The 27,884-nt window shown below is 37.7% G+C and overlaps 1 protein-coding gene across 9 annotated transcripts in view; it reads right to left on the reverse strand.

Moving 5' to 3' along the window:
- NF1 (neurofibromin 1) overlaps positions 1-27,884 on the reverse strand; it is a 274,304-nt gene that overhangs the window by 23,581 nt on the left and 222,839 nt on the right. For all 9 annotated transcript variants that reach the window (XM_049114227.1, XM_025476459.2, XM_025476457.2 and 6 more), the window contains 14 exons: positions 25,407-25,839; positions 24,495-24,835; positions 21,523-21,725; positions 17,801-17,994; positions 16,534-16,674; positions 16,098-16,377; positions 14,993-15,207; positions 14,687-14,748; positions 14,442-14,556; positions 13,824-13,925; positions 11,923-12,063; positions 2,917-3,043; positions 1,133-1,264; positions 23-158 (listed from right to left, as the gene is read on the reverse strand). In XM_049114227.1, coding sequence (XP_048970184.1) covers positions 23-158; positions 1,133-1,264; positions 2,917-3,043; positions 11,923-12,063; positions 13,824-13,925; positions 14,442-14,556; positions 14,687-14,748; positions 14,993-15,207; positions 16,098-16,377; positions 16,534-16,674; positions 17,801-17,994; positions 21,523-21,725; positions 24,495-24,835; positions 25,407-25,839 — 2,622 coding nt within the window. The remainder of the gene's footprint in view (positions 1-22; positions 159-1,132; positions 1,265-2,916; positions 3,044-11,922; positions 12,064-13,823; positions 13,926-14,441; positions 14,557-14,686; positions 14,749-14,992; positions 15,208-16,097; positions 16,378-16,533; positions 16,675-17,800; positions 17,995-21,522; positions 21,726-24,494; positions 24,836-25,406; positions 25,840-27,884) is intronic.

The following is a 27,884-nucleotide window of genomic DNA, read 5'->3' on the forward strand; positions in this document are numbered from 1 at the left end:
ATCATAGGAGAAGGCCACTGACCTATAGCTAGGGTCGCCATGATGGATGGGATACGTATCCATAGGAACATTTTCCATTGAAATATCAGTAAGAAGAAGAGATTTTCTATGTTTTAGGCTACAGCGACTTCGAACCTCCTCAGACACTGTGAGTAAGGCTAAAAGGAAAAAGAAGGAAGGTTATTTAACAAAATACAAGTGTGACTTAAAACAAGATATATTTCTTACAGCCTCCTGAAGAGGATAATAGCTCTTAGATATGCAGATAAAGAGCCCAAGAGTGTGAAGGGTATAAACCACTTAGGACAGACTTTCTTACCTTAAGAGTTTATGGTCTGTTTTGGAAGACGATGTAAACATAAAATATACAGAGATTTAATAAGAACCTTATATTTGTCAAGTGCTTTAATGCACATTTGGTCTCAACAAACACAAAAGTAGGCAGGACAGATCCTATAAGGTCCAATCTGAGATGTTAGATGATTTGCCCAAAGTCAAATGATTCAAACAAAAAAAATTGCCACAAACTAAAATCTGCAAACTGGGAATCAGCACTCTCCACTGAACAACTACATTCAAGAAGTATTATACGTAAGTGCTAATTGTTGGTGAGTGAGAAACACAAACCGGGTAAGAGCAAATAGGAAGGTTTAATGGGATGGTGGGAATGGACATTCTAGGTAAAGCAAATGGCATCAGCAATGCATATTAAAGAGGCAAAAGGGCAATTCCAGGACATGGCAAGTAGATGAGCTTAAACCAGCCCATCCATCTGGAGAGGTAATAAAAATGGGGCTTATGAAATTTAGGAAAAGACGTCAGACTCAAGAGCTGCTGAAGGGCCCAGGTGCTAGGCTGAAGCTTTCAGATTTTACGAAAGACAACAGGGAACCATGCAGTGCCTTGAACCAAAGATGGCAAAGGGAACACATTGAGACATTAGTGCAAATTCTTCTATAAGGAAAAAGGTTTTGGCAAAACTTTCAAAATTTTAACCACCACCACAGGACTAGCCGGTGAACTCTTTACCCCACCAAGCAACTAGCTGAAGGACCAATGGGTTTCTGTATCATCTTGGCAGTCCTTAGGTATATATGCAGTAAGATTAATTTGGTCTACTTTGTGTTTTTACCTGCTAAATAAGCCACGCTCTGTGTGTTCACCTCAAATTTGTCACAGTTTCTATGTTTGTTCACCAGAGTTAGTAGTGTATGCAAAATTCTGACTGTTCTTGCCACAATGGCAGGTGAAGGATGCCTGTACCCTACAAAGAATAAAAACAAGAAGTTAATCCACTCTTTCAACAAGTATTTCTTGAGTTCTTATTGACTAGCAACTCTGCAAGGAAAGGAAACATAAGGGATACCTCCTGCCTTCTGAAAATAGCCATCTGGGAAGGTAAAACATATGTACGTGAATAGTTAGTTACATAAAAGATTAAGTACCAAACCTGTAGAAGAACTCTAAGGCACCTCAGGGAGAAGAAAATAAGGAAAGATGGATGTGGTTTCAGATATTCCAATCCCTAAAGCAGTGCAGGCAATTAAAAAAAACTAGGTAAAATAATAATAATAATAATAAAATAAAATAAAATAAAATAAAATAAAATAAAATAAAATAAAATAAAATAAAATAAAAATTTAGGTACTGGAGATCACCTTAAGATACTATTAGTGCTATTCCATTTAAAGACGGGAATTTGTGCACTGAAAATATCTGGTACCTTTAAAAGGAGAGAATAAGCAAGCGCTTTATCAGCCTAGTGCAATCCTTCTTTTTGGCATTCTGCAGTATCTTTTTGGTATCTTTTGAGCAACTGATGTTCACTTTAGAGATTAAAATTATTAATTTTTTGCAGAAATTTCATAAGGTAATGAAATCAAATGTTCACATTCACAGTAGTAGGTGTATGTACATATGTTAGGTAAAAACTGGAGGGAACCTCCATGATCCCTCAAGCCTAAGAATCATTTAAATTGATTTACAAAACTGCAGACTCAAGATAGAGCTTAAGTCTCTAATTGTGGCCAAAGCTGGTTTACACCAGCTCCTCATCCCAAGCCTTCCTTCGTATTGCCTTTGCCTCTGACTTACCACCCTGTGCTGTTCCTATTAATTGTGTAGTCTCTGGCCAAGACTGTTCCATGTTAAGAAGCCAAAGCTAACACATAGCGAAGTCAGCAGTGGGGAGTAAAGCCAGGATAGGCACTGAATGAGCTGGCTCTGAGGACTAGCTGGAGACCACTGCTATCAGTAACTCAGAAATTTGGGGTGGGGGACCAGAAAGATGAGATGGTATGGTATATAACAATGTGACTGATCAGCAATACATTAGAAACAATTTGAAGAAAATCTGTGATCAAATCTCTAAGAGAACATAAATTACTCAAAGTAACATTTATTGATTTACAGTCTGCCTTATTTCAAATAATCAAAAATACTTAGTGTTAACTAAGTTAGAAAGTCCACTACTTATGATTATTTCAAGAATCAAATCTTTTGCCTTTTAAAGGAAATCTGTATTTGATGCATAAATTAGGCTCTATTAAAAAATATACTGAACAAAGCATAGCTCAATAAAACATGTATCGGTATTTAAAGTAAGACATATGAGGGGCGCCTTGATAGCTGAGTTGGTTGAGCATCCAATTCTTGGTTTTGGCTGGGGTCATGATCTCAGGGTCGTGGGATCGAGCCCTGTATCCGGTTCCATGCTCAGTGAAGAGTCTGACTGAGATTCTCTCTTGCTCTGCCCCTCCCTGCTTACCCTCTCCCCTCACATGCTCCCTCTCAAATAATCTTTATAACAAACAAATAAATAAAGACATATGAGCCAAATTATTTCAAATAACAAATTATTTTAGTTACTTCTGGCTTCTTGATATCATTTCATAAAAAATATTCTGAGGCCTCTACCTTTTAAGAGGTGTCCAACCAGTGCGAAGTTAAAGTTAGAGTTGAAATTGAGTCCAACAAAATGATCCATTTGTTTGCAGTGCCATTCCAGAGGATTCCGGATTGCCATAAATACTTCCTCTGGACTCTATTAAAGATAATCAGAATATGGTTGATAGTGTTCACACAAGAACTTTCCTTAAAGGATCACTTACTGGGTTTTTTTATTGTGTTCAATAGCTATGACAAGATAAGTAATCCATTCAAGTTGAGAGAAACTATTTTCAGGTGACTATAGAAAACCATAGAACATTTAAGATACTATAAATTAGTGAGACAATCAAGCATATATAAATAATAAGATGATAGAAGACGAAATAGCTTTGATTTATGATGCAAAATAAATGACTATCAATTTAAATCCTGGTGACTTTTTAAAAATTGTAATTACTGTTGTTTTAAATAAGACCCATATATTGAATGGTAGTGGGCATTTTGTGTATGGTGACTGAAAATTTGAGAAAACAAAGAGTTCATATTTACTGAGTGCCACAGTATAATGTTAGATGCATTACTGTACTGGAATCTTAAAGCAATTCTATTGTAGTCAATATTAGCACCATTTTACAGATTTATTCACTCATTCTTTTACTTATCAAGTACTTATTATGTGTTTTTGATGTGCCAGGCATGGTTCTAGGCCCTGCAAATAGGCCCTACAAATAAATCAGTGAACTTAAATAGATAAAATCTACTCACCCAAGTGGATTTTACATTCTACTGTGGGAGAACAAGGAAACTAAAACTTAAAAATGCCATGCCCACTTGCCTAAGATAATTAAGACTTTAACAGTGTTTCTAAAGTGTGGCTCCAGGAATATCTGCCTTAAAGTCACTGAAGATGAATACCTGCTTTAAAGTCACTGGGCGGGCAGGAGGGGCAGGATGGCGGAAGAGTAGGGTCTCCAAATCACCAGTCCCCACCAAATTACCTAGAAAACCTTCAAATTATCCTGAAAATCTATGAATTCGGCCTGAGAATTAAAGAGAGAACACCTGGAATGCTATAGTGAGAAGAGTTCGCGCTTCTGTCAAGGTAGGAAGACGGGAAAAAAGAAATAAAGAAACAAAAGACCTCCAAGGGGGAGGGGCCCCGCGAGGAGCCGGGCTGAGGCCGGGGCGAGTATCCCCAGGACAGGAGAGCCCCGTCCCGGAGACGCAGGAGCTGCACCAACCTTCCCTAACGGAAAGGGGCTCGCAGGGAGTTGGAGCAGGACCCAGGAGGGCAGGGATGCCCTCGGGGTCCCTGGGACAGTAACAGAGCAACTGCCCCCCCAGGAGAGTGCGCCCATCTCCCTAAGGGCTGCAGCACGCCCCGCGGGACCCGGAGCAGCTCGGAGGGGCTCGGGCGGCGGCTCCGCGGATGGGGATGCGCGGCCGGAGCAGCTCGGAGGGGCTCGGGCGGAGGAAGAGGCTTCGTGCGGAGGGGCTGCGCTGATCCGGGAGCAGCTCGGGGGGCTCGGGCGGCGGCTCCGCGGAAGCGGCTGCGCCACCGGGAGCGCGAATCCAACAGCGCAGGCCGGGGGCACAGGGCGCCCGGACACAGCCCAGGATCCGGCTTCCCCCCGGGACAGGCAGAGGCCGGGAGGGCCCAGGACCGCAAGGACGCTCCTGCCCGGAGCTGAGCAGATCAGCGGCCCCACCCCGGAGCCTCCAGGCACTGTAGACAGAGAGCTCCGGAGCTACTGCAGGAGCTGAATCCAGGGCTCCAGAGCTGGCCCCGCCATTGCGGTTGTTCCTCCTGGGGCCTCACGGGGTAAACAACCCCCACTGAGCCCTGCACCAGGCAGGGGGCAGAGCAGCTCCCCCAAGTGCTAACACCTGAAAATCAGCACAACAGGCCCCTCCCCCAGAAGACCAGCTAGACGGACAAGTTCCAGGGGAAGTCAAGGGACTTAAAGTACACAGAATCAGAAGATACTCTGCAGTGGTTTTTTGTTTTGTTTTGTTTTGCTTTTTGATTTGTTTCCTTCTCCCGCCCTTTTTTCCCCTTTCTTTCTTTTTCTTTCTCTTTTTCTTTTTTTCTTCCTTTTTTTTTTTTTCTTTCTCTTTTCTTTCCTTCTTTCTCTCCTCTCTTTTTCTCGTTTTCCCAATACAATTTGGTTTTGGCCACTCTATACTGAGCAAAATGACTAGAAGGAAAACCTCACCTCAAAAGAAAGAATCAGAAACAGTCCTCTCTCCCACAGAGTTATAAAATCTGGATTACAATTCAATGTCAGAAAGCCAATTCAGAAGCACTATTTATACAGCTACTGGTGGCTCTAGAAAAAGGCATAAAGGACTCAAGAGACTTCATGACTGCAGAATTTAGAGCTAATCAGGCAGAAATTAAAAATCAATTGAATGAGATGCAATCCAAACTAGAAGTCCTAATGACGAGGGTTAATGAGGTGGAAGAACGAGTGAGTGACACAGAAGACAAGTTGATGGCAAAGAGGGAAACTGAGGAAAAAAGAGGCAAACAATTAAAAGACCATGAAGATAGATTAAGGGAAATAAACGACAGCCTGAGGAAGAAAAACCTACGTTTAATTGGTGTTCCCGAGGGCGCCAAAAGGGACAGAGGGCCAGAATATGTATTTGAACAAATTCTAGCTGAAAACTTTCCTAATCTGGGAAGGAAAACAGGCATTCAGATCCAGGTAATAGAGAGATCCCCCCTAAAATCAATAAAAACCATTCAACACCTCGACATTTAATAGTGAAGCTTGCAAATTCCAAAGATAAAAAGAAGATTCTTAAAGCAGCAAGAGACAAGAAATCCCTGACTTTTATGGGGAGGAGTATTAGGGTAACAGCAGACCTCTCCACAAAGACCTGGCAGACCAGAAAGGGCTGGCAGGATATATTCAGGGTCCTAAATGAGAAGAACATGCAACCAAGAATACTTTATCCAGCAAGGCTCTCATTCAAAATGGAAGAAGAGATAAAGAGCTTCAAAGACAGGCAGGAACTGAAAGAATATGTGACCTCCAAACCAGCTCTGCAAGAAATTTTAAGGGGGACTCTTAAAATTCCCCTTTAAGAAGAAGTTCAGTGGAACAATCCACAAAAACAAGGACTGAATAGATACCATGATGACACTAAACTCATATCTCTCAACAGTAACTCTGAACGTGAATGGGCTTAATGACCCCATCAAAAGGCGCAGGGTTTCAGACTGGATAAAAAAGCAGGACCCATCTATTTGCTGTCTACAAGAGACTCATTTTAGACAGGACACCTACAGCCTGAAAATAAAAGGTTGGAGAACCATTTACCATTCGAATGGTCCTCAAAAGAAAGCAGGGGTAGCCATCCTTACATCAGATAAACTAAAATTTACCCTGAAGACTGTAGTGAGAGATGAAGAGGGACACTATATCATACTTAAAGGATCTATCCAACAAGAGGACTTAACAATCCTCAATATATATGCCCCGAATGTGGGAGCTGCCAAATATATCAATCAATTAATAACCAAAGTGAAGAAATACTTAGATAATAATACACTTATACTTGGTGACTTCAATCTAGCTCTTTCTATACTCGATAGGTCTTCTAAACACAACATCTCCAAAGAAACGAGAGCTTTAAATGATACACTGGACCAGATGGATTTCACAGATATCTACAGAACTTTACATCCAAACTCAACTGAATACACATTCTTCTCAAGTGCACATGGAACTTTCTCCAGGATAGACCACATACTGGGTCACAAATCGGGTCTGAACCGATACCAAAAGATTGGGATCGTCCCCTGCATATTCTCAGACCATAATGCCTTGAAATTAGAACTAAATCACAACAAGAAGTTTGGAAGGACCTCAAACACGTGGAGGTTAAGGACCATCCTGCTAAAAGATGAAAGGGTCAACCAGGAAATTAAGGAAGAATTAAAAAGATTCATGGAAACTAATGAGAATGAAGATATAACCGTTCAAAATCTTTGGGATGCAGCAAAAGCAGTCCTAAGGGGGAAATACATTGCAATACAAGCATCCACTCAAAAACTGGAAAGAACTCAAATACAAAAGCTAACCTTACACATAAAGGAGCTAGAGAAAAAACAGCAAATAGATCCTACACCCAGGAGAAGAAGAGAGTTAATAAAGATTCGAGCAGAAGTCAATGAAATTGAGACCAGAAGAACTGTGGAACAGATCAACAGAACCAGGAGTTGGTTGTTTGAAAGAATTAATAAGATAGATAAACCATTAGCCAGCCTTATTAAAAAGAAGAGAGAGAAGACTCAAATTAATAATATCATGAATGAGAAAGGAGAGATCACTACCAACACCAAGGAAATACAAACGATTTTAAAAACATATTATGAACAGCTACACGCCAATAAATTAGGCAATCTAGAAGAAATGGACGCATTCCTGGAAAGCCACAAACTACCAAAACTGGAACAGGAAGAAATAGAAAACCTGAACAGGCCAATAACCAGGGAGGAAATTGAAGCAGTCATCAAAAACCTCCCAAGACACAAGAGTCCAGGGCCAGATGGCTTCCCAGGGGAATTCTATCAAACGTTTAAAGAAGAAACCATACCTATTCTTCTAAAGCTGTTTGGAAAGATAGAAAGAGATGGAGTACTTCCAAATTCGTTCTATGAGGCCAGCATCACCTTAATTCCAAAACCAGACAAAGACCCAACCAAAAAGGAGAATTACAGACCAATATCCCTGATGAACATGGATGCAAAAATTCTCAACAAGATACTGGCCAATAGGATCCAACAACACATTAAGAAAATTATTCACCATGGCCAAGTAGGATTTATCCCTGGGACACATGGCTGGTTCAACACCCGTAAAACAATCAATGTGATTCATCATATCAGCAAGAGAAAAACCAAGAACCATATGATCCTCTCATTAGATGCAGAGAAAGCATTTGACAAAATACAGCATCCATTCCTGATCAAAACTCTTCAGAGTGTAGGGATAGAGGGAACATTCTTCAACATCTTAAAAGTCATCTACGAAAAGCCCACAGCAAATATCATTCTCAATGGGGAAGCACTGGGAGCCTTTCCCCTAAGATCAGGAACAAGACAGGGATGTCCACTCTCACCACTGCTATTCAACATAGTACTGGAAGTCCTAGCCTCAGCAATCAGACAACAAAAAGACATTAAAGGCATTCAAATTGGCAAAGAAGAAGTCAAACTCTCCCTTTTTGCCGATGACATGATACTCTACATAGAAAACCCAAAAGTCTCCACCCCAAGATTACTAGAACTCATACAGCAATTTGGTAGCGTGGCAGGATACAAAATCAATACCCAGAAATCAGTGGCATTTCTATACACTGACAATGAGACTGAAGAAAGAGAAATTAAGGAGTCAATCCCATTTACAATTGCACCCAAAAGCATAAGATACCTAGGAATAAACCTAACCAAAGATGTAAAGGATCTATACTCTCAAAACTATAGAACACTTCTGAAAGAAATTGAGGAAGACACAAAGAGATGGAAAAATATTCCATGCTCATAGATTGGCAGAATTAATATTGTGAAAATGTCAATGTTACCCAGGGCAATATACACGTTTAATGCAATCCCTATCAAAATACCATGGACTTTCTTCAGAGAGTTAGAACAAATTATTTTAAGATTTGTGTGGAATCAGAAAAGACACCGAATAGCCAAAAAAGAAAACCATATCTGGGGGCATCACAATGCCAGATTTCAGGTTGTACTACAAAGCTGTGGTCATCAAGACAGTGTGGTACTGGCACAAAAACAGACACATAGATCAATGGAACAGAATAGAGAACCCAGAAGTGGACCCTGAACTTTATGGTCAACTAATATTCGATAAAGGAGGAAAGAATATCCATTGGAAGAAAGACAGTCTCTTCAATAAATGGTGCTGGGAAAATTGGACATCCACATGCAGAAGAATGAAACTAGACTACTCTCTTTCACCATACACAAAGATAAACTCAAAATGGATGAAAGATCTAAATGTGAGACAAGATTCCATCAAAATCCTAGGGAAGAACACAGGCAACACCCTTTTTGAACTCGGCCATAGTAACTTCTTGCAAGATACATCCATGAAGGCAAAAGAAACAAAAGCAAAAATGAACTATTGGGACTTCATCAAGATAAGAAGCTTTTGCACAGCAAAGGATACAGTCAACAAAACTAAAAGACAACCTACGGAATGGGAGAAGATATTTGCAAATGACGTATCAGATAAAGGGCTAGTTTCCAAGATCTATAAAGAACTTCTTAAACGCAACACCAAAGAAACAAACAATCCAATCATGAAATGGGCAAAAGACATGAAGAGAAATCTCACAGAGGAAGACATAGACATGGCCAACATGCACATGAGAAAATGCTCTGCATCACTTGCCATCAGGGAAATACAAATCAAAACCACAATGAGATACCACCTCACACCAGTGAGAATGGGGAAAATTAACAAGGCAGGAAACCACAAATGTTGGAGAGGATGCGGAGAAAAGGGAACCCTCTTACACTGTTGGTGGGAATGTGAACTGGTGCAGCCACTCTGGAAAACTGTGTGGAGGTTCCTCAAAGAGTTAAAAATAGACCTGCCCTACGACCCAGCAATTGCACTGCTGGGGATTTACCCCAAAGATACAGATGCAATGAAACGCAGGGACACCTGCACCCCGATGTTTATAGCAGCAATGGCCACAATAGCCAAACTGTGGAAGGAGCCTCGGTGTCCATCGAAAGATGAATGGATAAAGAAGATGTGGTTTATGTATACAATGGAATATTACTCAGCTATTAGAAATGACAAATACCCACCATTTGCTTCAACGTGGATGGAACTGGAGGGTATTATGCTGAGTGAAGTAAGTCAGTCGGAGAAGGACAAACATTATATGGTCTCATTCATTTGGGGAATATAAATAATAGTGAAAGGGAATATAAGGGAAGGGAGAAGAAATGTGTGGGAAATATCAGAAAGGGAGACAGAACGTAAAGACTGCTAACTCTGGGAAACGAACTAGGGGTGGTAGAAGGGGAGGAGGGCAGGGGGTGGGAGTGAATGGGTGACGGGCACTGGGGGTTATTCTGTATGTTGGTAAATTGAACACCAATAAAAAAAATTAAAAAAAAAAATAAAGTCACTGGGCAAAGCCCAGGAATTTGCATTTTTAAAAAAAACCCAAAAGCCCACAACAGCGATTTTTAAAAGCAAACTGAAGGTGTTTAGAGCCTCAGCTTGGGTTATCTAGATTTCTATCTTAAAGAAAGAAAAACATGAGCATTTAAAATAAATGTAGAGAAATGTTTAGAGCAGCACTGTTTATAAAAGAAAGAAGAAAAGACAGAAACAAATCAATCGTTCATTAATGGGCAAATGGTTGAAAAAAACTGCGGCTCATGCATATTGTAAAACACTGTAGCCATTACAAAGAATTACATGCACAAGTGCATGTGTATTTATGTGTGTGTGTATATATATATGTGTGTGTGCATGAATATGTGTTTAGAAAGATGTTCACTTTATATTAAATAAAATACAAAGTGCAGAATACTATATAAAGTATGATTACCTATTAGCCTGCTATATGTACAATTTTTTCTAGCTTTATTGAGGTATAATTGACAAATAAAATTCTAAGATATTGAAAGTGTACACCACACCTCACATATTTAATCACACCTACCCCTGCTTTTGGTGAGAACATTAAATCATTAAATATAGAACTTAAAGTTCTACTCTCTTAGCAAATTTCAATTATACACTACAATGTTATCAACTATAGTCACCATGTTATACATCAGATCCTCAGACCTTAATCACCTTATATCCTGGCGACTTTTAATAAGTTTTATTAACTCTGATCCCTAGTATCCTGGGGGCACTGAGGTCAGTATTAGCTCCTGTTATGGGCTGTTCTGGCAATGAAAATCCCAAGGCAGATACTCCTAGAGAAACATTTTATTTACAAATATTTTTATATCCAAACAAACGGCCAATATCTAGCTATCTTTCTGACCACCACTGTCCTAAGACAACCCCAGAAAAGAGCAAAGGGGATTAGGAAAGAGGGGCTCTTGTCACAAATCAGATATACAAATATGGACAAGTTATTTAACTTCTTTGTTCTTTTCTATTTTGTAAAATGGAAGTCTGATGGATAAATTTCAAGGTAGCTATTAAGCCTACACCACATTTGGCAGACTAATCAGAGTGTTTAGCTCAGCCGTCCTCACACTTAAAACCATGCTCCTATTCTTTTTTCCCTACCCACAGCTTTGTTCAAATTCACTTCAAGTAAATCTCTTGTTATAAACACATATCCTTAAAAAAATTCCTCTCTTCTTTCCTAGACTCTTCCCTTTTTTCTCCAAAGACAAAAAAGGAACATCATTTCATACTGTTACGTCTCTTTCTCTACACTCTGTAAACCAGAATTCAACCTCAGTCAAGGTTGATAAATGTTCAGAAGGATGCTAATGGTATGTTTCAAAGTGGGATTAGGCAAAACAAAAAACTAGTATAATTAAGTACCTAAAAGTTTCCTTCAGACTCTCCAACCTACTTTTTTCATTAAGTACCACTATTCAATAAAAATAAGCTTATATTTAGATTATTTTTTCATGTGTGAAGTGCAGAGTAGAGAATGCTAATAACTTTTACTTTTGGATTATGAAAACACAAATAATGATTGTACAGTGCATAGTACAGCATAGCACAGCACAGCTTTTAGCATAGTAGCTACTATTACTACTCAGTATTTTTTATCCCTATTCTGTTTACCAGTATTGGGTGAGTACTGTTTTCTGCTATTTTTATATAAAAAAGTTTAAAGAATTTTTTATAAGCTGTTAGGGAACTATACTCACGATAAGCTGCATTACAGAACTGCATACTAAAGTTATGGACCTCTTCTGATTTTCAAAGGACAACAACAATAAAAGAGGAGGCATTATACTTGTGCATCCTCTAGGATGCTCACTGAAAGTCAGCTTACCTTGTCATTGAATACCCGCAGACTGTCTAAGGTGTGCAGGTTTTGTTCCAGAAGCGCACTGCCTGCTGAATACAGGTTGACCTCATCGAGCTGTAGCACAGCCACAGCCACCCAAAAGAGGGCTTTGTGCAGAGGGGAGTCCTGGCAAGGGTCACGCATTCCAGATTAGTGAGATGAACTATAAACAGTCTCATCCAAAACACATTGCAGTATAAAACAAAGCACATTATCCCCCGAATTATGCAGGTTTTCTTTTTGGGGGAAAGTAAATATAAGGGTAAGCTCTTTATCCATTCCCTGTGTGTAACTAAAGATACTGTTAGCCAGACGGAGAACCTCAGCCGCCTCCTTGGATTTCTCCCTGTTCTCTGATTCCAAACTCCAGTCACCAAGTCTTGCTAATTCTTCCAAAGTAGTCTCTTTTGTATTTGCTTATTGCTAATAACACTATCCTATGCCAACCTTCTTTCTTCTAAATGTGGATTCCTTCTGCCTCCAGTATCCCCCTACTCCAATCTCCTGTGCACGCTACTGCCAGAAGGACCCTTCCTTTAGTCTTCCTTTAGTCTACTACTCATTTGCTTAAAAACAAACAGGTACATTTCCAAACTCCCTTCTGAAGAATCTTGGATGTTAGATTGGTTCTATCCAATCTTTACAACCTTCCATCTCACTATTCTCCTGCAAAGTTTCTCCACACTACTAGAATGGTCTACCTACGATCCCTTCATTGTCCCAGCATTCCTGTATAATTCTCCTGCTGTATGTTTGCCGGGCAAGGCTTTCTCCCTTTCTCTACACTAAATCGTACCTATCTCTTTAACCTTAGACTCTATCCTTTTAATTTTGTCACCTTTACCAGTATAGTAATTTCTTGCTGTTCTGAATTAAAGATACGTATTTTGGGGAACCTTTATTTAAGAGTGTGGTATATGGGAAAATATAAGGACTTTAGGGTCAGACAGCCATGGAAGAGAATCATGGCTCTGTCTTATTAGGTATATGAACTTGGGCAAGTCACTTAGCCCTTCTGAGCCTCATTTTAACTTCTAAGATAAGGATGAGAAAACAATTTTGTGCAATTTAGGTTTAAAAGATATGTCTGTAGAACATAGAACATATAACATACAGGTGTTTATTTCTCTGTAATCTCCCTCAAATCTGGCATATCTTTGTACTCAATTCACATAATTATACAACTTCAGAGTTAGAAAATAATAGTCTGCCATCCTCTAGGCTAGTTTACTCATTTTATCAATGTGGAAACATGATGTTCAGATATAGTAAATGACCTGTTCCATATCACAAAGCTGAGATAAGCTCAAACCATCCTGAAACAGTGGCCACATCATTTTATTCCTTTTAAATATTGCCTTCATTTAGCACCTAAACTCTCTTGATGTACAGGTATACTTGCCCCAGCTTTATATTTCTCCACAATAATGATCATGAACTAGCACACTACATATTTTACTTACTTTATTACCTATTCACTTCCCAACTCCCACACTCATCCCCAGAATATAAGCTCCATGAGGAAAGGAGTTTTATTAGTTTTCTTTAGGTACTACATCTCTAGCACCTAAAATGGTACTTGGCACATAGCAGATGCTCAGTGAATACTTACTGGATAAAAGAATTAAGAATATATACCTCTTTTTCTTTTAGCACTGATGAGACAAATACTTATAAGCTCTTGAGAACATACTCCCCATACTTATTCTCCCTCCCTTTAATATAAATTCTTCAAACAACTAAATTTAAAGACAAGAAGTTCTACTTTACAGCTTTTTCTTTATAACTTCTTCTCAGTTCATTTTCTGAACTCTTTGAAACAAAATAAAGTAACATTTAACACTGATACCCAAAATAAACGCATTCATTTTCTATATAGTAATTACCTTATTAAGAAGTGGTTGTAATTTGGTTAGTGCTATTACTGTAGCTTCTATCAGAACTTGACTGTTGTAAGTATCAGGTCCTTTTAAGCAACTCTCAAGTGCCTTTTAGGGAAACAGAATTTTTTATTTTACTTTCATTGAAATAAAACATCAATTCCTAAACTGAATCTCACAATCAGTTCAGGAACAATTCCTTATTTAATAAGTGACAGAATCATTTTCAGTGCTATGGTATTCTTGGTAAACAGATCATTTGGGTTTTCATTTTTAAATATTTTAGATTATATTCTAATACATTAGGCATTATTATATTAATTACAAATTATGTAATTTTATGTAAGGCTAGTTTTACCATATAGTTGAATGCTTTGAAAACTGATAAAATACTAAGAGTACCTTCTTAGCAAAAGAGATAATATGTATTTTAAGATACCTTCTTTAGAGGTTTCTTCATTTCAAAGAATTACAATAAAGAAAATAATTCAGTTCATTGTTTAAAAGTTTAATGACCAACATACAAGACATTTCATTAAATTCAAATTTAGATGTCCCTTAGAAAAACACAAGATCCGCTTTACAACTTAAGAATCACAAATATTTGGGAGGGGGGAGGGGTACCTTGCTAAGAATACGGATAATCTGTTTTATCTGCCCATGAGACACTCGTTTGCTAATACAGCCAAAGACAACAAGAGCTCTTGGTTGCAGGGATGGATTATATTGGAATGCAAATCTGCAATTAAAAAATCCAAAGAGTTTATGAAAAACCTTTATTTTAAATAATTAAAATACTGGTTATGCAGTAGTACTTATCTTTTCAATAATACACATACTTTTACAACTTTAATTTAGTTGGGACCTACCTTTGAGCTAGTTCTGTCCACTGGTCCAGCCACTTGCATGTTGGAATATCTCTCATACATGCCTTAAAAAAAAAATACTCTAAATATATTTATGTTCATAAATGTTTTTAGAAACATTTAAATAATGTGAATTATGTCATTTTTTATAATGTCATTAAATAAATGACATATAGAGTATCAATGAACGTGTTCCATGGGAGTGTTTTTATTTAAGCATTATGCATGAACAGAATAAACTATTTCTTCTTTACACTACTAGTGAATTAAAAAAAAGATCTCTGTTTCTTATCATTTTGCCTAATGTACCTCCATAATCTCCAACAAAGCTTCTGTGACTGTTTCCAAGGATGTCAAAGCAAAAGTCTCCCTTTCATAGGAGCCAGGAGAGAATGACCTGTCCCGGTAACTGGAGCGAAAGGCAATGACGGCAGCTGACTTGACTTTACTAATGCCAAACAGCAGGTAAAACTTGGGTAATGAGAACTCTGTCAAACTGAGTCTCAAAACTTGCTTTGTCTCTTCTGTAAAAGAAAAAAGTAACAAGGAAAGACTTTAAAGATATTAACTTTTTTAAAATTCTAAAGTGCCAAATTTCACGTTGTATTTAGAAAATCTGAGTGTCATATCAAAATTATATAACCATGCTTCCTACACCAACTCTGTAGATATATTATTCTCAAAGCTCACTGCTTTTGCTCCATTTATCTATAAATTCATGACAGTAACACAACACTGTTAACTGGTAGAGTCTTTAGCTTCTGTGATAACTCTAAGAATCTACCTAACAAATGCACATAGAAAATCTTTGCTATAAGAGCACCTGGGTGGCTCAGTCAGTTAAGCATTTGACTCTTGATTTTGGCTCAGGTCATTATCTCAGGGTTGTGGGATTGAGCCCCATGTCAGGTGCCATGCTTAGTGGGACGTCTGCTTGAGGATTCTCTCTCTCCCTTTGCCTCTTCTCCCCCATTCACTCTGTCTCTCTCTAAAATAAATAAATAAATAAATCTTAAAAAAAAGCAAAAAACCTCTGCTCTGCTATAGCTTGAAATAGAATGGAATTAATCTATTCTTTTTCTTTTTGATAATATTTCATGTCATCATCACAGGCTTCAATAAGCAACTAATGTTAAAGGTATCGCAATAATGAGTAAGATAATTTTTTAAAAAGATTTTATTGATTTATTCGTGAGACAGGCAGAGACACAGGCAGAGGGAGAAGCAGGCTCCATGCAGGGAGCCTGACGTGGGACTTAACCCCGGGACCCCAGGATCACACCCTGGACCAAAGGCAGATGCTAAGCCACTGAGCCACCCAGGGATCCCCAATGAGTAAGATAATTTATGCCCATCAGGTGGTATAAAATGGAGTCACAAATTGCAAACCACAAAGTACTTTCTGGAAACTTACCACTAAAATGAAGCTGTGAACAAGTACACAGAGAGTGAATGATATTAATGACCAATCCATGTGTGGAAGCTCTAAGGGAGAGTGGCCCTGTAGCTACTAAGAAAGTAACAACATGGAAGAGGTAGGGGAGATGAGCTGCCACATCAAGGGAATTGTTGAAGGACAGCATCAGCATGTAGCGTGCTAGAATAGCAATATCGTCCCACATAAGATGTTGCTCTAAGGTAGGAGTTGGAGATAAACATGTCTTGTCAATTATTTTGCACATCCTTCCAATAACCTGTAAAGAAACAGAATTTTTAAAAACGGGCTAAAACAGTTTTATCACAAAAAATTTCAGTTTAACCTTAAAATGACTAGTTATAATATAAACAACTTCTGGTAGTAAAAACAGACATCATGCCAAAGCCCAGAAGGCAAAGGAAAAGTTGATTACCTTGCTTGAAACCAATTTCACGTTTCCAGAAGCCAAAGCTACAGCAGTATCTGCCATCACCTCAGCTTTTATTGATCCCAAGCCACCTGTTGCACTGGTTTTGATGAAACTGTCTAGTACAACATCAAGGAGATCTGTAATCTAGTAGAAAAGGGAAAAATAACATATGTTTTAGCTATTCACTCCACCAACTTTTTAATTTAAAAATATTTCAAAGCAGCAGCCCAATCAACATGAAAATTCTATTTTACCTAAAGCCCCCCAAATACTAGGTTTTATTTAGAGACGTGTCAGTAAATATAATTCATTAAATATCCAAAGAAGGATAAAGATATTCACTCAATTACTTCAGAGATTAAGGGACCAATATTTAAAAATTTAAAATGTCCACAAATACTATTTTCATCTACTAGCAAAGCACATCTGTTCTCTTCTAAGACAGTAATGTATGCTTAACATAAAATATAATTATTTTAAAACATAGGAAGTGACATCAAGTATTGAGATGTTCTGTAGAACTGGCTCCAAGGTCATTTCAAATTATTTAAAGGATTTGCAGCATTGTTTGAGTAGGGTACTGCTGCCTTAAACGATAACTTTGAAGAAATGATGTGGACAATTTTTATCAAACAAAAATAAAATACTACATTGTGTTCTATATCTTAATACTGGTATTCTTGTGCTAGAACCATACATGAAAGGCATCTAAAATAATATTGTTAACAAACATCTACTGACATTTATGGTACATAAGTACTAGAATATTTTATACAGCACTATTCAGGGGTGTCAAGTGGCTCAGTCGGTTTAGTTTCCCATTACTGAATTCAGCTCAGGTCATGATCTTGGGGTCATGAGATCAAGCCCTACACTGGGCTCTCAGCTAGGCATGGAGCCTGCTTGAGATTCTCTCTGCCCCTACCCCCACCACTCATGCCCTCTCTCTCTCTCTCCCCCTAAAAAAATAAGACAGGGCACTATTTACTAGAGACAACATCAGATTTTTAAAGTTAAATTCTATGTAATTATGCTATGGAAAAGAGTGCTAAAATAATTAGTGTTTTTCTGGCTCTGAAACATGCATGAGAAAACTACAATTCTGAACCAAATCAAGAATTAGGGGAATATCTGCATGCTTTTTGAAAGAGGGGACTATCTTTTCTACAGCTATATCCCTAGTGCCCAGCACAATGTTTTCTACAAAGGGGTATTAGATTAATATCTGTATCACAGAGGTACTAGACAAATATTTGAGCAAACTCAATACCTGCCCAAGGCTCCCCCATATTTTGGCCTGGATAGATGGGTACATCTGTTTCTCATTTATGGTCATTGTTATCAGCTTATCAAGAATAGCAGTAACTCTCTGTCTTTTGGCATCATCATTGTGCTTACAAAAACGGACTAGATTTGACAGCCACGGAGTCATGTATTCCAAACAAAGGTGTTTCAATTCAATACCTGGGAAAAAATATACTATTAGCATAGATGGTCAATGAAAATTACATCAACAGTTATCTAAAAATAGAGGATTGGGGAAAATAAGGTAAAAGGTAAAGGTCATTACATAGAATGTGGTGTGGAGAAAAGAGATTTGGCCAATATATTAAAGACAGAGATGAAGAAAAAAAGCCATGAAAAAAGTAAACTTAAAGCCAGTTGGCCAATTTTTGAAAAGTTTTACCTACTTTTTCTCCCTCTTAATCATTCCTCTTCTAGTTAAAAAAGTTATTGTTTTATTCTAACTGTAAAAGGAATATATGGCAATCACAGAAAGTTACTTGAAAGGAAAACATTGCCACAAGAATAAAACTGACATTAATATACCTCATCTCTCCTCAGGCTTTCATAGCTACATAGAGATAACATATATTTGTATGTGTGTATACACATAAACCTACCCCAAGTCCCCCATAGGACTATGCTGTATATGCAGTATGTTTTGAATATTTTCTTCACCACACATTATACTGCTATTATTTACTCATCATTAAAAATTTTCTAAAAACATGTTTTAACTTTTTATTTTGAAGTAAATTCAGACTTAGAAAAAAATACAAAAATTCCTCTATATAACTTTATCTAGAGTCCCCAAAACACTTTTTTTATTGTGGTAAAATACACATAATGTAAAATTTTCTATCTTTAAGTATACAGTTCAGTGGGCCTAAGTACGTTCACATCATTATGCAACTATCACCAGAATTCATCTCCACAACTTTTTCATCTTCCCAAACTGAAATTCTGTACCTAAAACATTTTTAATGGTTTCATATTATTCCATCATACAAATCTGATAATTTAATTAGTTCTTTATTATTTCATCTTTAGACTGTTCCAGTTTTTTGCTGTTATACATACTGGTATATGAAGCTCAAAAGCAGGCAAAATAAATCTGTGGCAACAGAGGTCACAGTAGTCATTACTCTTGGTGAGGGGATAGAACTAAAAGGAGCCTTCTGGATGCTGGAGATGTTCTGTATCTTGATCTAGGAGAGGGTTTTATGATGATTCACACATAAAAATTCATCAAGCTGTTCACTTAAGATGAGGGTACTTATTGACAGGATATACCTGAGCTTAAAAAATCTAAATAAAAAGTAATGCTGTAATAAACATCTGAACATTTACTCCTTACAATAAACTCTAGAAGGTGGGATCATGAGGCCAAAAGGTATGAACACTTGATACCCATTTCCAAAGCGCTTTCTCAAAAAATTGCCCCTGTTCACAATTCCATAGGCCATCAACACTGAATTATAAACAAACTAACAGGGACGCCTGGGTGGCTTTGCGGTTGAGCATCTGCCTTTGGATGAAGGCATGATCCCTGGTCCTGGAAGAGAGTCCAGCATCAGGCTTCCTGCGGGGAGCCTGCTTCTCCCTCTGCCTATGTCTCTGCCTCTCTCCGTCTCTCATGAATGAATAAGTAAAATCTTAAAAAAACAAACAAAACCCTTTTGCCAATTTGATAATTGAATGTTATCTTGCTATTCTTTCAGTTATTTCTTTGATTTTTATTAGTGAACTTCTTAAAATATATTCCTTTTTATTATGACCTGCATGCTATTGTTGTTCTTTTGATCAACCTATACGAACTCTTCATGATTAAAGATATTAATCTTTTCTAATATTTGTTGCAAGCATATTTCCTAGTTTTTTTTTTTATCATCTTTTTACTTTTGTTTATGTTCCTGAAATAGAGATGTTTGGAAGTTTAATGTAGTCACTTATGCTCACTGTTTCCTTTATTTTCATCAACCACGTTTTTGCTTCATAAAGTCCTTACACCCAGAAAGCAATGAAATATTCTTCTTCCTCTTCCTTTTTTTAATGGTTCCAAGTTTTTATATTCAACTCTTAAATATAGCTAGAACTTATTTTGGTATCTTGTGGTTTGGGGAGAAGTGAAGACCCAACTTAATTTGCTTCCCAGCCTCATTATTTTAATGATTTAATCTTTCCCCCATCAGTTCATGACACTTCTTTATCAATCTGTTTCTCTTAAACTGATCTGATTGCTGATTCTTAAACAGCTCTGCTTTAATTATGATACTGTTATGTGTTCAGATGTCTGCAACAAGTGTCTCTGTTTTCTTTCTTTTCAACATTTTCTTAACTATCCTTGTTGTTTCAAATGGAATTTATAATCATCTTAAGTTCTACCTCACTTTTTTTTTTTTTTTTTTTTTCTTAAGTAGGCTCCACACCCAACATGGAGCCCAGTGTGGAGCTGGAACTCTGGAGCCTAAGATTACAACCTGAGCTGAGATCAAGGGTGGGGCGCTTAACCAACTGAACGACCTAGGTGTCCCAGTTCTACCTCATTCTTAGTCCTCAAATCCTGTAGCTATTTTGATGGGAAAGCACTGAATCTATAATAATCAAGAAGAACTGTTCATCCAGGAACACAATATGCCTGTTTATTTCACTCAAATCTTTAAAAATATTTCTCAATAAAGCTTTATCCTTTTCTTGTTTTGTTAGTCTTAACACATTTTCTTTTTAGGGTTATATCCCTACATCTCTAATTATAAGTAAATATATATAGTGATCTGGTCTTGATGAATTGTCAAAGCTTTCCATTACCTGAAAAATCAAGAAATATGTTTGAGGGGTGCCTGGGTGACCCAGTCAGTTAAGCATTCAAATCTTGGTTTTAGCTCAGGTCATGATCTCATAAGGCCACGGAGACTGAGCCCCAAGTCAGGCTCTGCACTCAGTGGGAGTCTGCTTGAGGATTCTCTCCCTCTGCCTCTCTTCCCAACTTGTAAGCATGCTTGCACCTCTTTTATGTGGTCTTACTATTCTCAAATCAGTAAGTCTTACAAAAAGGAGAAACATGTTTGAATGCAGAAAAAAAGTTTTATGTATTATGGAGAGAAAAAGAGGAGGGAAGAAAGTGTCAGGAAATAAGCTGGAGAAAGAGTAACATTTATACTTCTATAGGGTATGAAGATTAATAAATGGAAAGTGTGGATGTTAAATTTGTAAGACTTATTAAAAGTCAAATAAGGAGTTGACTCTGAGCCCTGTATTATGTGCCACTACATTCTCCAAGAACTGTACACGACAAATAAAATCACAATTCAAAGTTAACCTGATGGAAAGAGAAAAGGACTATTTCTTCCTTAAAATCAAGGAGACAATGTTAATATTTCACTCATCTAGAAAAATCTGCCTAGAAGAGAAATCCTGAAGCTATTTAAACTGAAACAGTATGAAAAATACTTTGTAAATGACTCAGAGACATGTAAAGTATCAAAAATCTTGCCACCTTGCTTTTATCAGAATTTTGGTGGATTTTTCTCAATGTTGTCTACCAGGAAGTTCCTTCAGTTGCAGAGTATCAGAGAGGAAAAATAAGAAGTAATAAAGAACTGAAAATATAATCAGTTATGATTTCACTGGCAAATTCTGAAATGAAATGATTTTCTTTGAATCTTCTTAGAATCATTGTTAGTATTAAAGAAAATTATTATTACTTACTAGACTTGCTAAATCCAGAAATACACTCTTCCAAAAATTCTAAGGTCAGATGTGGCTCATTGGCTGCCAGTGTCTTACTAATAGAGACAATAAAGAGGGTGTTGTTGGCAGGGATGCATAAACCTGATGTCTCTAGTAATTGGCCCTCGATTTTTAAATTGAAGGTACAAGTTAAGGCACACAGAAGATTATAGGCAGCTGACCTAGGAGGAAACACAAATGAAGTTGTTTTAAAACATTTTTTTCTTATAATTCCAAATTTTTTTCATAAAGCACAACTTAGGATTCTATTACAAAGCATAATCAACTACTTTTAAATTTTATGATCAATTAGAGATAAAGTCTTATGATTCTATGGTAAACACAACACCCTTGATCATTTAGGGATTTTCTTCATCATTTAGGGATTCAGGGGAGGTTCTTGACAATACCAGAAGAGCCCTGTAAGGCTCCTAAGACAGGTAACTATAATACATTTCTAAGAGATATTTTACTGGGATATAGAATATGGGAGGTTTATGGTCCTAAAGTGGTTCAATAGAAAGTTAGTTAGAATAAAGGCTCATCATATTTTCAGTGAAGCCAAAAACTCAAATTGTGGTTCCCCCTTCCCATCAGATCTATTTATAATGGGGATCATAAGAGGATAAATGAGATGGTCCCTCATCAGATTAAAATGCAAAAATCTTTCATTAGTACCTACTGACTTTCTTTCTTGGTGTCCTACAAGACATCCTACAAACTGGAGGTCAAAAACAAATGTAATATAATTAAGTCCCCCTCCCCCATTTTTCATTTACATAAGCACTGAAAACAAAACCAATAATATACATCCAGGTTCCATTAGAACCAAACTTCCCTTAGAAATGTCTGAAAATATACTTAAGCACTTCGGGACACAAGTCAAAAAACTCATACTTGATTTTCAAATTTTCATTTTACTGCCCCTATCCTGCAAGAGAAATAATTTGATTACTCAGCAAATTTCAGGTTTTGTTGACCTCCAAACCTTTACCATGTTACTATATTTTTGCAACAACCATATGTGAGCAAAAAGCCTCTGAAATTTAAGGCATCCTAAAGGCTTTTTCTTTGGAATGACATGCTTCAGCAAAAAGCAGAAGCTGCTTTTTGTTCAGTTCAATTCATAAAAGGATACAGATTCATTCAAGCTAATAATTGTTAGAAGATTCTTCTATGAGGAATTTTGAATTAGAAATTAAACGTAGGCTTCATAGCTCTATTTTCCTAAAATGAGAACATTAATACTATTGTTTCTAAGTTTTTGTATCTTTTACTAACTCCTAGGAATTTGGAGTTACACAATTTTGACACGGACTTTTATTCTGTACATTTCAACAGCTATAAAGAACTGGGCCTGCTCAAACTAGGGTAAGTGTCACAGGTTCCTTAGGGATAAAGAAAGCTAAGCATACACAAAATTTTTTTTTTTTTTTTTTAGCATACACAAAATTTTATGTATAATTTATAGGAGGCGCATCCAGGTAAAGAAATCTTGATATTTTTTCCCCTTTATTTAAGAATCAGGAATTCTAAAAGGCCCATTTATAAAACCAGGGCTACATTACACCCTAGGGAAGATTTTTCTGGAGCTAAGAAATTTTATTGGTAAATATCTTGACAGTCCCAAGGAACCTGAGACAAAGAATTACCCAACATGAAAAGCAGAGGGAAGAAAGGAGGGAAATGGGATCCCTGGGTGGCGCAGCGGTTTGGCGCCTGCCTTTGGCCCAGGGCGCGATCCTGGAGACCCGGGATCGAATCCCACGTCGGGCTCCCGATGCATGGAGCCTGCTTCTCCCTCTGCCTGTGTCTCTGCCTCTCTCTCTCTCTGTGACTATCATAAAAAAAAAAAAATTAAAAAAAAAAAAAAAAAGAAAGGAGGGAAAGAGTGCAAAGAGACACTGGTAGAGAGAGGAGGGGTGGGAAGGGGAGTTGGGAGGTGGTAATACTGAGCACAAACCGCCTGCTAGGTGCTAAAATACACTACTATACATACTATTTATTAAACCTTTGGAGGTATATAGGAAAGGCACTGTTTTCTTTATTTTGAAGATGGGGAACTAGAGCTCAGAGAACTTTAGTACCTCGCCCAAAGTCATACATAGTAGCAGACCTAGATTTAAACCAAATCTACTGACCCTACACACCTTGCTAGTTCCTCATTCATGTTCAGAGTATTAAACCTAAACAGAACCAATTATACTATCAGATGATATCTACATTTGTCTTAAGACTTCCTTCAAAAATTTCATTAAAGTCACATAGTTGGGGGGGATCCCTGGGTGGCTCAGTGGTTGAGCGGCTGCCTTCGGCCCGGGGCATGATCCTGGAGTCCCGGGATCGAGTCCCACATCGGGCTCCCTGCATGGAGCCTGCTTCTTCCTCTGCCTGTGTCTCTGCCTCTTTCTCTCTGTGTGTCTCTCATGAAAAAATAAAAAAATAAAATCTTAAAAAAAAAAAGTCACATAATTGGAAAGTATGCAATGTTATTGTTTGAGTTACTTCACATTAAGCCCTCCGTTGTCAAACAATGATCATGTAATTTGACTGTGAGGAAACTTAATAGTGATATACTTTTGAACATGGGAAAACATAATTAGAGGACTCAGAAGGAGAAACTTAGGAATAGACTTTTTTTTTTTTTTTTTTTTAAAGGCTTTTTTGGGGCAGGGGACAAAACAGAACAACAAAGCTGCTACGTAGGCTATTTCAGATGAAAGTTTCCTGGAGAAAGAACATATATTGGTTTAGTGTGAATCACCCTTTTCAGAATTCCACAGTTCATGTGAATACCCCGCAAACTGATGAGGTCACACTGGTTAACCAACACAGCATACCTTCCTATTTAGAGTATTAAGGTAGAGGCTATATTAAAAGCTTATTAAGTGGTCTCATTCTAAAAGTAACAAATCCTGAAAAAAGTTGGAAGTGAATTTTTAAAAACCTACCGTAAACTAGGGTCTGAACTGCCTAAATTAAGTAACGCAATATTGAGCAGCGTCCCAGGGACATCTTTTGGCCGAATCTTGGTGTGTTGGGGGATGGAGTCAGGTTGTGACAGCTCCCAGCGTGTCCGGATATGGATGATAGACTGAACAATGGCTTCACACTCCTGGTGCATGAAGGTGAGTGGTGTGCCCTGGTTTGCAATGGTTAAGGTAAACTGGTTCTCATCTACCAGGCAGATCTCTTCAATTTCCGAAGCATAATAAATATCATTTAGAAAGACCGATTGCCCCAGGACTTTTGTTCGCTCTGCTGAGGTTACTTGAACAGCAGTAGAACCAACCTGGAAAGTGATGGTGAGAGGGTGGAGTGAAGAAGAGTTAAATTCCACATCAAAAACCAATTGACCAACCGAGCAAATACCATATTTGCCATTTAAGGAAGAGTTACCACCATTGTATGCTCAAATGGGTTCAACTGCAATAAATGCTCTCATAAGAGACTGAAAACATTATAAAAATGTTAGTTGTTTTTTTTAAAGTTCAAGAATCCCATAGACAATTACTGATTTTATCCTGGTTCATGTTTCCCACTCTGCAAAAAGCATGCAATAATCAGAAGAATCCTCAATTGGTAATTTCCACCCTCCCCACATTCCTTCCATTTGACTAATTGATGGCAAACTGCCCTCTCTACAACACTCTCCTGCCTCTAATCCGACCTAGAATATAATGAAGTGTTCACCTCTCCTATCTTTCACAGGACCTCCAAGAAGACAAAAAGCTTGGTTTTCCTCCATTTGGACTGACTTTACACATTTGATCCACTACTATAGGCACACCTAGGGAGGCCAGTGCAGTCTGGTTAGCCAAGAAGGATAACAAATCATTTACCTAACATGGAGTGAAACTTACTTTAATGGAAACCTTGGTGTCTTTGTGAGCTAGCTTGAGAGCATTGTGGAATACCTTCAGGTCCTCTTCTAAAGCCAGTGTGGCAGCAGGCAGTTTCTGTTGTTCATGCTCTATGTGCTCAGCCAGTTTCCCAGGACAGTCTATGAAGATGAGCCTTTTGCTGCCTTTGAGGCCAGTCAGCAGCCGCTCGTGATACTTGGTGTACTCTCTGACCCAGGAGTTACAGTTATAGATATAGACTGCAGAGACATTGTCATAAGCGAAGCCAGGAAAAACAACAAACCACTTGGAGAGAAAGTCTGTTTTAAAGCGATTGCTCGGCCCAGTATGCGTAAGGTCCACTACAATTTCATATGGCTTTGCATAATATGGCTTTAAAGTCAGCAAGACATGGTATATCAGCAAATCGCCATTGATTTGACCAGTTTTAAACCTAAGGAAGATGACATAAAAAGGACACAGACGTTAACAGAGTTCTGAATAAATATACAGATGCTACAAATCTATTCCACTCCTTTAATTTTCTTATGAGCCTTCTAGAAAAAACTATAATATCAAAAAATTATATAAAACCTAAATCAATTTTTAAAAATCACTATTCTTTAGACATTGAAAAAAAAAGACTGAGGTAAAATGGAAGAGACAAGTCTCCAACTCAAAAACTTTTGAGCAACAACCTGCACGTCACAGACAAGCAGAGGAAGGCAGTTAACATGGATTGATTGCCTCTAGGCCCACTAAATGTCCCAGGTGAGTTGTTTGGGTGGGAATGACCCACCTGGAGCACTGGAGTAATCTGAATGGCTTTAGTCAATTTGCTTACCCCACCACCTTGACCAGAGGAGGTTCAGCAATGATTACATGACTCAAATCAGTACAACCAGGGCCAAAGAGGCCCACCAACTCAGAAACTTTAGCTTTAGTTGGGAATTGAGACTTTTTCTTTCCCAGTGTTTACGAACAATGAACACATTGTCTTGGGAGTTGTTAGCTCATACCTTGAGAAATGAAGGAGAAGCTGGCCTAAAAACTGGAGAAATGGAGAGAGAAACTGAGGACCCAGTCATATCATCTGAGCCCTAGATAAAGCCTCTCCTGGGATCAAATTTATCCCCAGACCATTCAGTTGATGAGCCAATGAATTCTATTTTTTTTGATTAAGCCATATTAGGTCATACATAGATTGCTTACACTCAAAAGAATGCTGACCGGTGTGAGTAGCCAAGGTAAGGACCATCAGAAAGCCCTGAAGAACACAGTATTAGAACTTCAAATCATAACAACTTATATTAACTTGGCCCAATGTACTACACTTGTTGACTATGGTAAAGTATTACAAAATAGGCTCAATAAATAAATATTTATTTATTATACGGATAAATATCCGTATCTCAGGAGATCTTGTTGGGAGAAAAGAAGATAAAAATCAAATTAAATGATTTTAAAATCTTTTAAGATCAAAGGAAAGGTAGAACATAGTATGTTATCACTTACCAAATGAATTGCAGAGAAAAATAGTTCAAGACAGGGAGAGATGAGCACAAACTGAGCAGTCACTAAAAGCGCTGTGACTAAAGTGGGTAGAAGAAATTTTTAATTCAATAAGAGGAGGGACTAGCAGGCCTCATAGAGATAAAGAAGAAAAGAAAAACTAGATGTGCTGAGGTAAGTCATCTAGTTTAGCTGGAATGAAGGATTCACATAGAGAAGTTTTAAGAGATAAAGCTGGACAATTGGACTACTAGGTATTTACCCAATGGTTACAAAAACACTAATTCGAAAGGAATACATGCACTCTGATGTTTACAGCAGTGTTATCTACAATAGCCAAATTATGGAATGAGCCCAAATATCCATCGACTGATGAATGGATGAAGAAGATATGGTGTTCCAGAACGGCTGGTTAAAAAAGATACGATAATCTAGGTATGGTCTAATAAGGATCTAAATACTATGGTGACAGTAAAAGGAGTCAATTCAAGAATCTGAAGAAGGACCAAGATGATATATATATACAATGGAATATTATTTGGCCATAAGAAGAATGAAATCTTGCCATTTGCAATGACGAAGCTAGAGAATATAACGCTAAGTGAAATAAGTCAGAGAAAGACGCCATAGGATTTCACTCATACGTGGAATTTAAGAAAGAAAACAATCAATCACAGGGGGGAAAAAGAGAGAGGCAAACCAGAAAACAGACTCTTAACTATAGAGAACGAACTGATAGTTACCAGAAGGGAGGTGAGTGGGGAATGGGTTAAATAAGTGATAGGGATTAAGACAGGCACTTGTGATGAGCACTGGGTGTTATAAGTGTTGAATCACTAAACTGTACACCTGAAAGTAATAGGACATTGTTAACTAATTGGAATTTAACTAAAAAATAAAATACAATTGAAAGTTTAACTTAAAAAAAGAGATAAAGCTGGAAAAACGCATAACAGTTAAATTGTGAAGGGATTAAAACTAGTCATC

The sequence above is a fragment of the Canis lupus genome, chromosome 9, assembly GCF_003254725.2.
Source record: "Canis lupus dingo isolate Sandy chromosome 9, ASM325472v2, whole genome shotgun sequence".
Classification (NCBI taxonomy): domain Eukaryota; kingdom Metazoa; phylum Chordata; class Mammalia; order Carnivora; family Canidae; genus Canis; species Canis lupus.